This window comes from Sinohyriopsis cumingii, chromosome 7 (assembly GCF_028554795.1).
Source record: "Sinohyriopsis cumingii isolate HCF-2022 chromosome 7, ASM2855479v2, whole genome shotgun sequence".
NCBI classification, from domain to species: Eukaryota; Metazoa; Mollusca; class Bivalvia; order Unionida; family Unionidae; genus Sinohyriopsis; species Sinohyriopsis cumingii.
The window spans coordinates 40,462,765-40,479,523 of NC_142967.1; the positions used below are offsets into that span (position 1 = coordinate 40,462,765).

General features: G+C 34.1%; 1 protein-coding gene across 5 annotated transcripts in view; it reads right to left on the reverse strand.

Moving 5' to 3' along the window:
• The window catches only part of LOC149795084 (uncharacterized), a 190,994-nt gene that overhangs the window by 11,922 nt on the left and 162,313 nt on the right, over positions 1 to 16,759 (reverse strand). For all 5 annotated transcript variants that reach the window (XM_089964791.1, XM_089964792.1, XM_089964794.1 and 2 more), the window contains 3 exons: positions 8,198 to 8,214; positions 5,199 to 5,282; positions 4,601 to 4,750 (listed from right to left, as the gene is read on the reverse strand). In XM_089964791.1, the coding sequence (XP_089820917.1) occupies positions 4,601 to 4,750; positions 5,199 to 5,282; positions 8,198 to 8,214 (251 nt within the window). The remainder of the gene's footprint in view (positions 1 to 4,600; positions 4,751 to 5,198; positions 5,283 to 8,197; positions 8,215 to 16,759) is intronic.

Here is a 16,759-nt window from a genome sequence, read left to right on the forward strand (position 1 = left end):
TATTGTTGAACAGATGATCGTTGTATAAAGCTTTCTGATTGGTCAAAATTTTTTAATTGACCAACGAATCGTCACGTAATAGAAACTGATGGGAAAGATCATGTTTGCTAAACATGGCGATTTGAATTTTCGAGCGGGACGAGAGATTGAATAACCATTTGAAAAATGTGCGGCAATGAGAATACCCTGAACGCAAATTTGATGGGAACATAATTGATGAATCTGTATAAAAACTGAACGCCAGGACAAGAATTTTGCATTTTGTGCCATAAAGAGCTTTACAGTAGCGGCTAACGTGCTAAATAAGACAAAGAATTGAATCAGGAATCAGGATGATTTCGAAGTTATACAACTCCAAACTGATTAACTTTAAGGAGGGACAACGTGTAGATCACTGGTGGGAATTGTTGCCAGATATCCATGTCTATCAAAGATAGTCATATCTTTGCGGAATTTTTTTGGGCTGAAAAGCAGAATCTACTTTCAATCTCGTGAGGCATTATTGTGAATATTATCAAAATATTCTTGGTGTGTTCGAATTCAGTGTAAAATAAGAGTAATTATATCATGATAAACATTTGTCACGGCTGCTTATGGAACAAGGACTAATTTGAGAGACCACAACAGCATCATAGTTTGTGTATTCAAAAATCCAGTCTACGGTACAAGTGACATAAGGCAGGCTCCTAGCTTTTCTTCTTCTCATAATCAAATTGTCTCAAATGGATTCTTTTCTGTAATTTTGCATTATTTTCACGGCTGAATTTTTAAATGCAGATTAATATTTTATATTTTTTATATGTTTATGTGTCCACAGATGCCTGTGCATATGTTCCAGGCTTGATACTTGGATTTTTAAAACCACTTAATTATTTAGTGTCAGATACTTCACATCATGTTGTATATACTGTATATCTTGTACATCACAGAAGGCCTCAAGGCAGATTAGTTCTGTACCTAACTGAATTACCTTCTCTAAATAAAGTCATATGTTATCATTACTATTATTATTATTATTTTTATTTTTATTATTATTAACTCCCATTTCTCTTGCCTTGGACCTATAATTACAACATCAGTATAATTGTTTTCATGCACACTTAAATATCACCTTGGTTAATAAGTCCTGTTTAATTCATATCCATTATTTCTTTGAAACCTGCTGAAATGTCTGAAACACTAAAAAAAACTTCAGTAAAATACTATATAATGATCAAAATTTTAATGAAATCTTAGAAAAGTTTTAGTCAGTTTTTTTGTGAAACCTCACACATAATTTCAAAGAAAGTTTTGGTCAAAATATTTGTGAAATCTCACCAAACTTTAAAGTGAAATGAAAAATACTTAAGTGATGCAATGTTAGATTAGATTTTGTATGCAAGAAAGAAAATGGCATTGCCCCTTAGGACAAGAAAAACATAAATCTTATTTGATAATGTCTGTCAAAATAAAATTTATGATCCATTTTAAAAATTACTGTGAATATTTATCATTGATTCCCAATAATGCCAAAAAATCATTAGGCAGTTTAATATAAATCTGAAGTATATTTTTTATGGTTTAGGCAGAAATTGCTTTAAAAAATCCGTCTGAAATCCGCCTTGACATTTTCATTATTGGATGGGGTTTCTGCAGGTATTTCCATCTAATTAGGCAGAAGTAAAGATTCCACCTATTAACAGTAATTTGCGTTTTTCGAGCTATATTCCACCCTGAATCTGCCTAAAAGTGATAATAAGGGGATTCTAGGCTAAATAAGCGGAATAAACAGATTCCACCTAGTAGACGGAATAAACAAATTCCACCTAGAGACGGAATAAACTAATTCCGCCTAGTAGGCGGAATAAACAAATTCCGCCTAGTAATAGACGGACTAATTTGCATATTTCGGGCTGTATTCTGCCCTGAACCCACCTAAAATTTATAATAAGTGGAATCTAGGCTTTAAGTGAAATCTGCTTTAAAATTCCACCTGGAATCTGGTTAAAGTCAGGGCGGAAGTTTTCGTACAGGTAGCCTCTTCACTGCAACTGAATACATAGCTCGATCTTCACAAGCCAAGAATCTTCAATTCTTTATATAGTAATGGAGGCTAGAGTGTCAGAGCAGTCATGCCAGTCATATAAGAAGCTTGTTATTCTCTTTGTTTAATGTATAAAAAATTGTAGATGCTGTTCCTTTTATCTAACATTACACTTGCATATGGCACGTGTTGTTATAGTATTGATTGTTCTTCCTTTCTATGCATTTTGATCTTTCAAAAACAAAATTGTGTCCATTTTCTGTGAGATCCCTTGCTCAACATATGACCCTGACCTTGAATAACAGCTGGCTGGTAAAACACTGTTGAAACAAAATATAAATAATTTCTCAAGATTGGCTTGTAAAGCCTGCCATATGCTTTCTTTGACAAATGGGGTGAGTGTTGAAATGCTGGAATGACTACAGTTACATTGTGTTAACTTCTAATGGGCGATTTTAATCAGGGGGTTGCACATTTTGGTCAGAAATCACAAAGGTGGGTGGGTGGAGCTTGTTATTACTATGGTATAAAACATTGGTAGAGAATTTACCAATGTAAAAAAAACTGCTTCATCAGTATCACATGACCGTTTATGTCCAATCAGACTTCAGAAACTTTGGTCCATTCATAACAACTGGGAATATTACTAAATACATTTCATACATATCACTAACTGCTGAATAAACAATCAGCAGAACAGTCCCACATTTTCAAAGTCCATTTGAATCAAGTCCACCTGAGGTGATACTTTATCATGTGTGGAGATAATCCACTTTGCATAAACTGACTAAAGGATTGATGTCTTTATGTTGATCAAGACTTTATCTGAGAGTACATTCCCAGTGTCCTCCTGTTAAATGAATTCACATGGTATCAGAATCGAGTCATCAACGGATGTCTACTTAGGATTCATATCATATCAGAATCGAGTCATCAACAGATGTCTACTTAGGATTCAAATAGTACCAGAATCCAGTCAACAACAGATGTCTACTTAGGATTCAAATAGTACCAGAATCCAGTCAACAACAGATGTCTACTTAGGATTCAAATAGTACCAGAATCCAGTCAACAACAGATGTCTACTTAGGATTCAAATAGTATCAGAATCCAGTAGATAATAGAGGACTAATCAGGATTCAAATAATATCAGAATCCAGTCAATAATAGAGGACTACTTAGGATTCACATGGTATCAGAATCACTTGGGATTCACATGGTATCAGAATCCCGTCAACAACAGAGGACTACTTGGGATTCACATGATATCAGAATCCAGTCAATAATAGAGGACTACTTAGGATTCACATGGTATCAGAATCAAGTCAATAATAGAGGACTACTTGGGATTCACATGGTATCATAATCCCGTCAACAACAGAGGACTACTTAGGATTCACATGGTATCAGAATCAAGTCAATGATAGAATACTACTTGGGATTCACATGGTATCAGAATCCATTCAATAATAGAGGACTATTTAGGATTCACATGGTATCAGAATCCATTCAATAATAGAGGACTATTTAGGATTCACATGGTATCAGAATCCAGTCAATAATAGAGGACTATTTAGGATTCACATGGTATCAAAATCAAGTCAATAATAGAGGACTACTTAGGATTCACATAGTATCAGAATCCAGTCAATAATAGAGGACTACTTAGCAACAGGCAGACCCACAACAGCTGAAGATTTTGCTTCAAGTTTTCTACTTTATAACCACTGTCAGCTTATAATCAGTTTACACAATATAATAAATATATCTAGCAATTAAATTTGAATTTTACAGAATGCAACATTCAAGTTGAAAGATGCAACATGCTATATAAATAACTGAAGACTGCATATGAACAACGCACACAACGTGAAAGGTTAAAACATGCTAAAATCTTAAAAGGGTTATAAAAATAGGAAGATTAAAATATGCCAAAATCTTTAGGAACATAAACTCAGGGTCAATCAAGGGAAGTAACTTCAACAGAAATAAAATGGTGAAAATGTTTATCATTTAATTCATTAAAGATCTTGCTAAGATTAAGCTTTACGGTAAATTTGATTGAATCTAAGAAAATGAAAGATGATACCAATCTTTACCAACCTGCTAATGTGTCCAAAGCAAGTGTTATAAATATTATAATACAGATGATAAAATTTACATTTTGGTTCATTACATCAAAATGCACTTGTGAAAGTATAAGCTGTAACTGACATGGGTGTTTGTGAACTGAGTTTTTAGAGTTGATATCAGTGCATCAATTTATTACACTGGCATACAACACTATGAGTCTGCTTCACTGGCCTTTGCTGATTACAGCCATTTATGGTGGCACTCCACAGTCAATGGCCATAACATGCAGTGAAATTCTTTTTATACAGTGAAATAGATAGTTGAGGATAATAAAATAAACCGTTCACATTTAGAAGAAATAAATGAAACAAAGAAAACTGAGAAGTGATATCCTAGTGTCTATTTGCTATATGGAAACAAAATTTTATCAATGAACTTGACAACAAATCAATAGGAATATTTCTAAGCTTTATACCTGCAGCTGTAGAAATATATTAGACTCACCACTTCATCAGTCTTTTCTCCTCCAAGTGCATACTTCCTGTCATTTCTAAGCCTGATGGGAAGGTTGAAGATTCTGTCTTCACAGAACACAACCAAAGTGTAGGGTTGGCTTGGCTTTCCTGAACTTTGACGCACACAGTACATACCATTCTAGGGGAGGAGAAATCAGTAGCGGTGAACACGTTACTTTAAATCCCTCATAATACATTTATCATATGCTAGAAATATTTAACCAGGTATAAGCACCCCCACTTCCTTTATAAAATGAATATGATTGGCCTAAAAGACTCATTATAGGAAATATACTATAGACAGTAATGTCTAATTCAGGAGGGCAAGTATTTATACTGTTCATTCATGCTTATAGCAAATAACTTTATCTGCTATCAAACATGGTCTGTTGGTAAAAATGCAGTCATCATAATGACTAACTGGCAATAATTCATTATAATCATCATCAGATAAATGAAAACTTCAGGGAAAAGTGTCTACAGATTATGGAAATCATACAGATTACATTATGATAAATTTTATCAACAGTTTAAATATTTGGATAAAACATTTACATAGAAGAGTCTCAGGCAATGTTGTTACATACAGTTTTTAGTTGAATCAGCTTTGGTTCAACCTCTTGCCTTGTGCTGGCACCATGGTACCAGGGTTTGGTTTTCAGCTCCTCCTCCTGTCAAAAGGATAAATGAAATGAAAAAGAATGGAAAGAATCTAGAAAACCTCTGCTTAACATGCTATGGTTGTATTTTTCTAAAGGCCAAGTTATTTTATGACTCATTAATTAGTTTCCATTTCACGACAATGTACTTAACAAGGACAGGATGACAGGATACAAAATGATGCACAGGTTCAGTGGGATTTAACTGAATATTATGAATATTGCCTGTTGGGCAAGCACTGCTTTGATGCACTGGTAAATGCACATTACAAATAGAAGTTTGTCAGATGCAGAGTCCCATGCTATTATGGTGACACGGAAGAAAGAATGGTTCAGTATGCAAAACCATGTAGGGGCCATAACTCAATTTTTTCCCTGAAAGATTAAATAAAAATGAACCTGACCAAGTCTGTTAAATGTATGCCTCATATCAATGTCTTCAAAAGTTGCTAGGTGGTTAAAAGAATTAAAAACATGCACTGGATAGATATCAGCTACACTGTGTACCAACCTAATGATAACACCATATGTCAAATCAATGGATACAATTAATAAATTAGTGTGTACGTGTGATTTGGATTTTTAATGCAGCTTTAACAATTTTTCAGTCATATCGACACAATGTCTGCAGTGTGGCAGTTTATAGTAATGTCTAGCACTGGGGCATCATGTCACAGACATGAAGCATGATGTCCCACCCAGTCACATTATCTTGACACCAGGCCAACCAGTCCTAACACTAACCTCTTAATGATGATCACCTAGCAAGGCAGCTGTTTGTACCAACTTTATAAGACTTTGGTATGACTGCCGGGGTTCGAACCCATGGCCTGCTGCATCTGAGGTGGATGCTGATCTAACCACTAGGCCACCAGAGTGGTCAATAAATTGGTAACACTGTTTTTAAAATCAATGGATACAATTACTAAATGGGTAATACTTTATGGTCAAATCTATGGATAAAATAAATTGGTAACACTATATGCCAAATCAATGGATACAGTTAATAAATTGATAACATTATATGCCACTTCACTGGTAACATTATATGCCACTTCACTGGTAACATTACATACCACTGGTGACACTATATGCCACTTCATTGGTAAGATTGTATGCCACTTCATTGGTAACATTATATGCCACTTCACTGGCAATATTATATGCCATTTCATTGGTAACATTACATGCCACTGGTAACACTATATGCCACTTCACTGGTAACATTATATGCCACTGGTGACACTATATGCCACTTCATTGGTAAGATTGTATGCCACTTCATTGGTAACATTATATGCCACTTCACTGGCAATATTATATGCCACTTCATTGGTAACACTATATGCCACTTCAATGGTAACACTATATGCCACTTCATTTGCAACACTATATGCCACTTCATTGGTAATATTATATGCCACTTCATTGGTAACACTATATGCCACTTCATTGGTAAAATTTTATGTCACTTCATTTGACAACATGATATGCCACTTCAATGGTAACATTATATGCCACTTCATTGATAACATTGTATGCCAACTCAATGGATGCAATTAGTTGGAGGAAAATAAACTTTTAGCACAAAATATTGATGATACTGCTGCCCAATGCTTTGCTAACTGCTTTTGTGAGCATAAAAAGTACAAGATTCTATTTGTCTCATTTCTATATCTGCATAATACTGTTTGCCCATGAGAAAAAGGTCCATGAGATATGTATGTGAGTACACTCATGTGAAAAGGCCAGAGATATGTTTATGAGTACACTCATGTATGAAGGCCAGAGATATGTCTGAGTACACCCCTGAGCTAGCTTCAGCCTGCATGTCGAGCCAACTCCTCAGCTGGATATAGCATATCAAAACCTACCACCACCTCCTAGCTGACTTCAGCCTGCATATAAGCCCACTCCTGAGCTGGTCATAGCTTTTCAGACCCCCCACCCCTGAGCTAGCTTCAGCTTGCATGTCAAGCCCACTCATGAGCTGGTCACGGCTTGTCAAAACCCAATGCCATAGCCTGTGTGTTGAGACCCACCCCAACGTAGTCTGTGTGTTGAGCCCACCCACCATCTTCCATAATGAGGGCAAAACCCTCTTACATTCAGGGGTTAATCTAGGTTGTGGATGGCCATGCTGATGAATATATTGATGCCAAAGGGATCACCGTGTCACACTTCTTCCAAGGCAGGATCAACAATAAAACCCAGAAACAGTGTACTGACTTTTGAAGTATGTTCTGATGCCCTGGACAAGTAATATCCACTAGGCAGGTCTTGGACAAATAATGCCAACCAGACTGGTCTTGGACAAGTGATGCCCACCAGGAAAAGTCTTGGATGCCCACCAGGCAGGTCTTGGACAAATAATGTCCACCAGACAAGTCTTGGACAAGTAAATTCCACCATGCAGGTCTTGGACAAGTAATGCCTACCAGGCAGGCCTTTGACAAGTAATGCCCACCAGGCAGGCCTTTGACAAGTAATGCCCACCAGGCAGGCCTTTGACAAGTAATGTCCACCAGGCAGGTCATGGACAAGTAACATCACGATGATGTTTCTGACATTAGAAATGACCTAAAAATAAGGGTTTATAAACCTAAATAACATAGTACTCATATGTTAAAATGCAACAGCTGCTAATCTGTATGTGGGTTTTTATATTAATTTACTATAAATCTTTATAATGATCACAAAGGTATATACTTGCATCAAATATTATTCTTACATATTTATATCAATTAACATTGCTGTCAGCTGACAGGGATTCAAATAAATATATAAAATTATTAATTTTCTGTTTTGTGGTCTTGCAAAATGACATCATGAATTGCTGGTGTTTATGAAAAAGTGTAAATATTGCTTGTGACCTTTACCACTGACTTTGATCTGATGTGTTTAAAGTCCATGCTTAAAACACTTACCTCTTCATTTGCTGAACCTAAAATAAAAGGAAGAAACTAATCAGAGCTTGGGTATCATCTTGGAATAAATATAATGCACTATTTGTGCTTTTTTCCACCTATTAATTAATTTATTTTCAAGTGGATGATACAATGTACAAGGGCAGATTAAATAAGTATCACCAATTTAATTCTCTTTCTGTTTGTGTGTGTATATATATATATATATATATATATATATATATATATATATATATATATATATATATAGATATATATATATATATATACACACACACACATATATATATATATATATATATATATATATATATATATATATATATACATATATATATATATATATATATATATATATATATATATATATATATATATATATATATATCAGGGTTCGAAACTAACAGACAGACGTTAGTCTGCGTCTAATAGTTTTCCTCATGGACTATTAAATATGTTCCAATACAAGTCTACCTGACTAATAAAAAAAATGAATGCATGTAATTATTTTAAAGTTTGCTTTTGTTTTTTTTTAAAAATGAATTTCATAACAGAAATGCAGACAAATAACTTGCTATTTTTTGTTACTGAACTTGTTGTAACTCCCGTATGTAAATCCAGATCACCTAGGTGCTTTATATTAAGCATTACAAATGATGTGCAAAGCGTTATTGTCACACTGACCAGGATCATAGTTAAACAAAGAAAGCGAAGAGAACAATGTGGCGATTTGTACAATGTCTGGAAAATCTGGCCAAAAGGCTGAAGACTGACATAGATGAGGACAAAAGGGAACGCGACAAACAGTATGATAAAGAAAATAGGAACTGAACTTTTTCTAGAGAAGTGGAAATACGGTCGGTCATGGCTTAACTTTAACCCCGAAGTAAATACCATGTTTTGCAGTGTCTGCACAGAACATTCAAAAATGGAGGATGAAAAAAAATGCTCATTTTTAGTTGGATGTTCCAATTTATGGTTGGAAACAATAGTGTATCATGAAACCAAATCACAAATCCATCAGAAATGCATAATCACGAGTCAAGAATTATTGAAACCCAAAGGAAAGTCATCTGCAAGTAAAATCGTCATGATGCTAAACAAAAAGGTTGTTGGAAGAATGTCAATTTTGTTTAGAAATGTACACGCCCTAGTAAAAATTAGAAGGCCGTTTAGCGATTATATGTGGATGGTCCAATTGGATGCCAAAAAGGGAATTGATGTTGGTCAAACATATCTCAATGATAAAGAGGCACAAGTGTTTTCAGAATTTATTGCACAGTGTGCAAGAAATAATCTTGAATAAATGATTAAATCAGCACCATTTATTAGTATTATCACTGATGGTTCCACTGATAAAGGGTTCTGTGAACAAGAAGTTGTTTATGTGAGAACTGCCATGGGTGGGAAAATATGCACTTCATTTTTGGGTATGACAGAAGTTTCATGAGCTAATGCTGATGGGATTTTAAGAGCTATTGATGATGCATTTGCATCAATTGCAATTCCTGATTACAAAAGTAAACTTGTTGGATTTGGTTCTGATGGAGCTGCTGTCAATACTGGTGTTATTGCTAGATTTAGAGAATCACAGAAATGTCTTGTAGGAATACATTGCCATGCTCATCATTTGGAATTGGCTTACAAAGCTGCCATGGCAGAAAAGCCTATCCTTGCAAAAGTTAAGGAGCTGTTAACAGGACTTTACTATTTTTATCGGAATAGCTCTTTAAATAGAAGTGATTTGTTAGGTGCATGTGAGGTGCTGGGAATCACCAAGATAGTTCCTACTAGTGTTGGTGGAACTAGATAATTGGCACACTGGCAGAGGGTGTTGGACAATTTGTGGAAATCATATCCAGCAGTAGTCAACCACCTCCAGATGTTGACTAAAACTGATCAGCCTTCACCTAGAAGACTTGAAGCTACTGGGAATGCAGCTGGCTATCTGAAAATGTTCTAGATCTGCATCATGTTAATTATGCCCATTTCTTGACAGATGTCATAAATTCAATGTCCAAGTTGTCATTGTTTCTTCAAAATGAGTCTTGCTTGGTGTCTCAAGTGTACCTGAGAGTTCTTGCAACTACTGGTGTCTTGGAACAGTTGAAATTAAGAGACAGACCTAAGCTAAAAAAGTTTCTGCAGGATATTGGTAATGGACCTAAAAAAGAATTTTATGGTTTTGTACTAAAAGAACAAAGTTCCCTAACATCAGTGCAGTTATCACTTTGTGCTAGAGAGCAGGACACTTGGATACCTGATTTGACAACCAGCATTGTGATGTATTGAAAGCCACACAATTTGCAGATTTTCATTCATGGCGAAGAGACTTAAATCATATTGGATTTGGTGATGAGGATGTTACTACTCTGTTGAACATTTTTCCCCAGTAATGACAATGGCAGGCTTCTATCCAGACAAGGTTGAAGAGGAGTGGCAACTCTTTAAAAGTTTAATTTATGCTTATGGATGTCAGGTAGAGAACTTACAATGGTGTGATGTTAACAAGAGATTTCAAGAAGGTCACACTAACATTCTTGCACTGGTGGATATTCTGTTGACCCTTCGAGCCTCGTGTGCAGATTGGGGATTCAGTGAATTGAAAATGGTGAAATCTGATTGGAGATGCAGATTGTGCAGCAGTGTATTGAATGACTTGTTAACGATTCACTTTTTAAGTGAAGACATTGCTAATTATGATCCAGTGCCAGCCATATATTTATGGAACTCTTGTGGACCGAGAAAAGAAGACCACTGTATTTGGAGGACTATTCAGAATCGGCTGGAGAAGATTATGATTTGGGACAAACCGATGGCAAATCAATAAAATTTATAATGTGTATAAATCTTTATTGTTGTGTTACATACATGTGTTTTGAGGACTAATGGATTTATATATATATATATATATATATATATATATATATATATATATATATATATATACACACACACACACACACACACACACATGTATATATATCCTAAGATTATTTTCTTCTTTTTATTCCAAGAGGCATCTATTGTAATAAATTATTCATTTTTGACCTAACTTGCTTGTCACAAGTCCTTAATCAGACTAAAGATGCAGAATAACTTTGGGACTTTCTTACCAATAAAACATAAGGCACAGTAAATCAAACTATGGGACTTTCTTACCAATAAAACATAAGGCACAATAAATCAAACTATGGGACTTTCTTACCAATAAAACATAAGGCACAATAAATCAAACTATGGGACTTTCTTACCAATAAAACATAAGGCACAATAAATCAAACTATGGGGCTTTCTTACCAATAAAACATAAGGCACAATAAATCAAACTACGGGACTTTCTTACCAATAAAACATAAGGCACAATAAATCAAACTATGGGGCTTTCTTACCAATAAAACATAAGGCACAATAAATCAAACTATGGGACTTTCTTAACAATGAAACATCTGGCAATGTAGCAAGTACAAATAATCTGGGCATAAATTTTTTCAACAAATCAAAATGTTAAAATAATTTTAAGAAGATATATCAAAATTATGTCATTATCTAAAGTTTGTAACAATCTTGAGTTTATAATTGCAGTCCAAACATCATGAAATTCTAAAACTTTGCAAAGACTAGATTTAGTTTAAATGAACTTCTAGCTTTTCTTAACTATTGTTCCACTCCATGCATGTTGAAATTAACTTTTCTTCCTCTCCATGCATGTTACATTTAAGCTTTGTTCTTCCACAAGCATGTGAGATTAATGTTGGTCCTTCTCTATGCATGTTAAATTTTAACTTTTGCTTTTCTTCAATCATGTTATATTTTAATTTTTTCTTCTCCACACAAGTTAAACTTAAACTTTTGTCTGACTCCATTTATGTTACATTTCAACTTTTGTACTTTTCCAAGCATGTTACATTTTAACTTTTGTTCTTCTCCATGTATATTACATTTTAACTTTTGTCCTGCTCCAAGTACATGTACAGAGGAACCCCGCTATAATGTGATAACTGGGGTCCAAAAAATTAGATCGCGTTAATATTGGGGTTGCATTAATGTGGGGTTTTACAGTATTTTACTTTTTTTCAGAGAACAACGCATTGGCACATATATGTGTATTCATGTCTCATGTATATGATGAATAGGGTATCAACACCATTTACTATTGTGCCGTGGTATGCAGTTCATCCACAATCCATGTAATTCCATTGAAAAATTGCACACATATTTACATTATTCAATAATTTTGTACTAGATCACTGTGTCTGAATTCAACGTCTAATATACAGCATGAACAGAGTACTAACACTGTTTACTTGCCATCTGATATCATACCATCTGGGCTTGCAATTAATCCATAATACATGTAATTTCATTGCAAAAATTGTATAAATTATTTAAACTATTCAGTAATTTTGTCACACATCATTATGTGTCTGAATTCAATGGGAAAAGTTAACAATGCAATTAGGTTAAGAAAGGCGAAGCACGTGTATGGCTTATTAAATTCCAGAGTCTATGAATGGTGTCTGTACAAATTTCATACTCCTAAAATTTTCTCATATGCATTTCTGTGTACATTTATCCATTGCAAATTTCCAATATATAATGCTTGTATGCCTATTCGTTTGAACGACTACAGCAAGAATAATTAACAATCAACACATGCTTTCAGCATGCATGTAAACTTTTACTTCAGTATTTGTGAATATCGAAAGAAACATGTGAAAACTACTATACTAATCATTGTGCAAAGTGTAGAGAACAACCTGCGTTTGTGAACTTGAATTTCCATAATGGTAAAATATTTTTATGAAAAACAGGAAATTAATAAACGAGTTCATAAACACCATACCCATGTAAAACCAGACAACTAAGTGCAGTAGACCTGCAATGGTCACAAGTCACTTTTACGATAAAAATTTAAACTGAACGCATGTACAATTTCATACTACACTGTATTTCACTTTCCAGCTTATAAAGCAGACATTATTTACTGGTCAACTGATTGTGTCTAATAACACCACCAAGCCCAGCAAACATGTTAGGCAGCTTTTGATTTTTGATATTTATTAAATTGTGAGAATCTTTTATCAACCACCACATTCTCTGCTGCATGGTTGTGTATGCTGTTAGAGAGGAAACACATGCTGGCTATTGTCCGAACAATGATTGTATACAGACTTAATTGAAGATAATCACAAAGACAACTTACTGGCTTTACTCATGGATCAGTAATAAGAAACATTTCCAATAATGTTTATTTTGGCATAACACTTCAAGAACCTGGTGAAATTAATAAATTTCAGAAGCTACACCATGATCGTGTTATATAAATATTCATACATGAACTCTTCCCCAAAATGATAATAGATGTTTTACACACTATTTATCGTACTTAAAAAAAATTCCCAGTATGAGAAAAATTCACGTACATGTATTTAAAATTTCAGGAACCATGCCACGATCATATTATATTCTAATTCATACGCGATCTCTTTCCCAAAATAATAATACATTTTGTATACACTATTTCAAGTACTTGGACCAAAAAATATTTTTTCACGTGCGAATGAATACTGTATATACTTGCATATAAGTCAAATAATTTAGGAAAAAATAAAGGCCTAGAAGAAGGAGGGTCGGCTTATCTGTGGGCCAACGTGTAAACTTGACAGTTTTCTGGTCTTTTTGTTGACTACTGTAATGGCTGTTAATCTTGGGACATGAAACAATAATTTTTTCCGTGTCCTAAGACATAGGCATGTAAAAAAAAAGTAACTTTCGATGACCTGACAATTGTTAAACTGTTATAAAGTACTATGATTGATTTTGTTATTATTTTGCATGTGCATATTTTATGATTTCTCCAGCATGAAATTAAAAAAAGATAAATGCAGACTTCATAATTTGCTGGCCAGATGAATTTACCAGGGAGACCATGCTGAACTATAATGTACATTACTTACACAATGCAAAGCATGCATAGCATCACTTAAATTCTTTCTTATTCCCAAGCAAGTTTTGCTTTATTCATTGTTTTGACCAAATTGCATTCTTCCAGATAACATTTCAGCTAGTCCTTTAGTAGCTGTTTCATTTATGTTGCATCTCACGCTCACGAGTTACTCATTTTCAATGATATAAGTGGTCCTACAAATTAAGGTAATATTTCCCTTATTGTTAACTCGTAAATTAAATTAGTATTGTTTATTATAAAACATGTATTCTGAATTAGTTTTTTGTGCACACATTTGCTGCATGGTACATATTTTCATTCCTTCTTTTAACTTAACGATGGTGATTAACATTGGTATATACGGTATAAATGCAGGTGTTCATTTGTGTAAGTTTCTTTCATGGGAATGGCGCTACAAAATATGGAGTTACAGCATTCATAGCGATCACTATTGGGATTGAAATTAATGGTGGATGATTTTATTGTTGCGGTTTATTGTTCTGATTTATTTCTTTATTTTTGTATAATTGTAGATTTGTGATGAGATGTGATGTGATTTTGATTTTTAACATAGCTTTGACAATTTTTCAGTCATAATGCTATGATGTCTGCAATGTGGCAGTTTATAGTGATGTCTAGCACTGGGGCATCATGCTGCAGACATGTAGCATGATGTCCCACCCAGTCACATTATCCTGGCACCAGGCTGACCAGTCCTAACACTAACCTCTTAATGCTGAATGCCAAGCGAGGTGGCTGTTAGTACCATTGTTGTAAGTCTTTGGTATGACTTGGCTGGGGATTGAACCCATGACCTCCCACATCTGAGGTGGATGCTCTGACCACTAGGCCACCGAAGCGGTTATTGTAGAGGTAAAAAAAACATTAATTTATGTGACTAATGTTTAAACTTAACATTCTATTTAGTGAAGAAGTGAATTCTTTAAAGTAAAATAATTATTTCGTCACAACAATAATTCACAGGTGTTACAATAGAACATGTAGGACTTTTCTTGTTTAGAAGAAATGAAAATCGAAGACATAATGTAACAATCGGGAGTTCTCTGCAAAAATCAGATGATATGAAATTGAGAGTTTTTTTCCCCTCCCTGCATGAAAGTTTACAGGCATGGTGTAAGGTCGCTTACATCTAAGCAAACTACAACTCCGCTTTTATGGCATATGCATTAATTTTTGAAGCATTATTTCTAAAACTTTATTATTGTATTTTGGGGATATTAAAGTTTAGCGCAATGGTGCCCATGATTCAACTTGAAGGGATGTACTTAATTCAGCACGTAATCAAACCAGCAATGTACATGTGGTGGTACCATTATGTAAATATGTTCAGATGCCTAACTGCAAGCATTGAATCAAACCGTATTGTTTGTTCATTGTGTTGTCATACTGGGGTTACATTTTAATGAGTTAGATATTTACAATTTCAAAGCAAAGTAAAAACGTAATTACCGGTGCACTGAAAAATGTCCAATGCAATAATGCATAAACAAATAATAATTAAGTCAAAAGAGAGAGGTAGTGTTACAGGAACTCGCAATTGCTAAATTCTTGTCATCGTTTGATCAAATTATACACAAATCTAAATTAGGCAGAAACAATAAGAAAACAGAAAGTTAAATAAATTACTTTTTAAACAAGTTTATACCATTTCTTTTTAATAATCATGCATGCCAATCTTGAGATAAGTATACATGTAAATTTTTAGAATATAAGTTTGCCTAAATAAATGCATTTAGAACTTACCTTATGCATCTTAAAGTGTCTCCGTGTTGTAGGTCGGCTTATACATGGGTCATGCACATTTTCGTGTTTATGCCTGTTCAGTTTGGGGGTCAGCTTATACATGAATGGGCTTATATGCGAGTATCTATGGTAAATGAAATTTCGGGAGCCAAACCACGGCCACATTATATCCAAATTCACGTTACTGCAGGACACATTATGTTGGGGTTGTTACATTTTAAATTTTTTTCTTCACCATGCATGTTGGATTTTAATGTTTGTTCCTTGCCTAGCATGTTGGGTTTAACTTTGTTTCTTCTCTAGGTATGTTAAATTATAACTTTTGTTCCTCCTTATGCATGTTACACTGTAACTTTTGTTCCTCTCCAAGCATGTTGGATTTTATCTTTTATGCCTCATCATGCAAGCTAGATTTAACTTTTGTTCTTCACAATTTAAACTTTGTCTTTTTCCATGTATGTTACATTATAACTTTTGTTCTTCTAGATGCTTGTTACTTTTTAACTCTTGTTTCTCTCCATGCAAGTTGGATTTTAACATTATTTTGTTCTTCTCCATGCATGCTAAATTTTAACTTTTGTTCCTCTTCATTCAAGTTACATTTAACTTTTATTCTTTTCCATACATGTTACATTTTAACTTTTGTTCCTCTTCATTCAAGTTACATTTAACTTTTATTCTTTTCCATACATGTTACATTTTAACTTTTGTTCCTCTTCATTCAAGTTACATTTAACTTTTATTCTTTTCCATACATGTTACATTTTAACTTTTGTTCCTCTTCATTCAAGTTACATTTAACTTTTATTCTTTTCCATACATGTTACATTTTAACTTTTGTTCCTCTT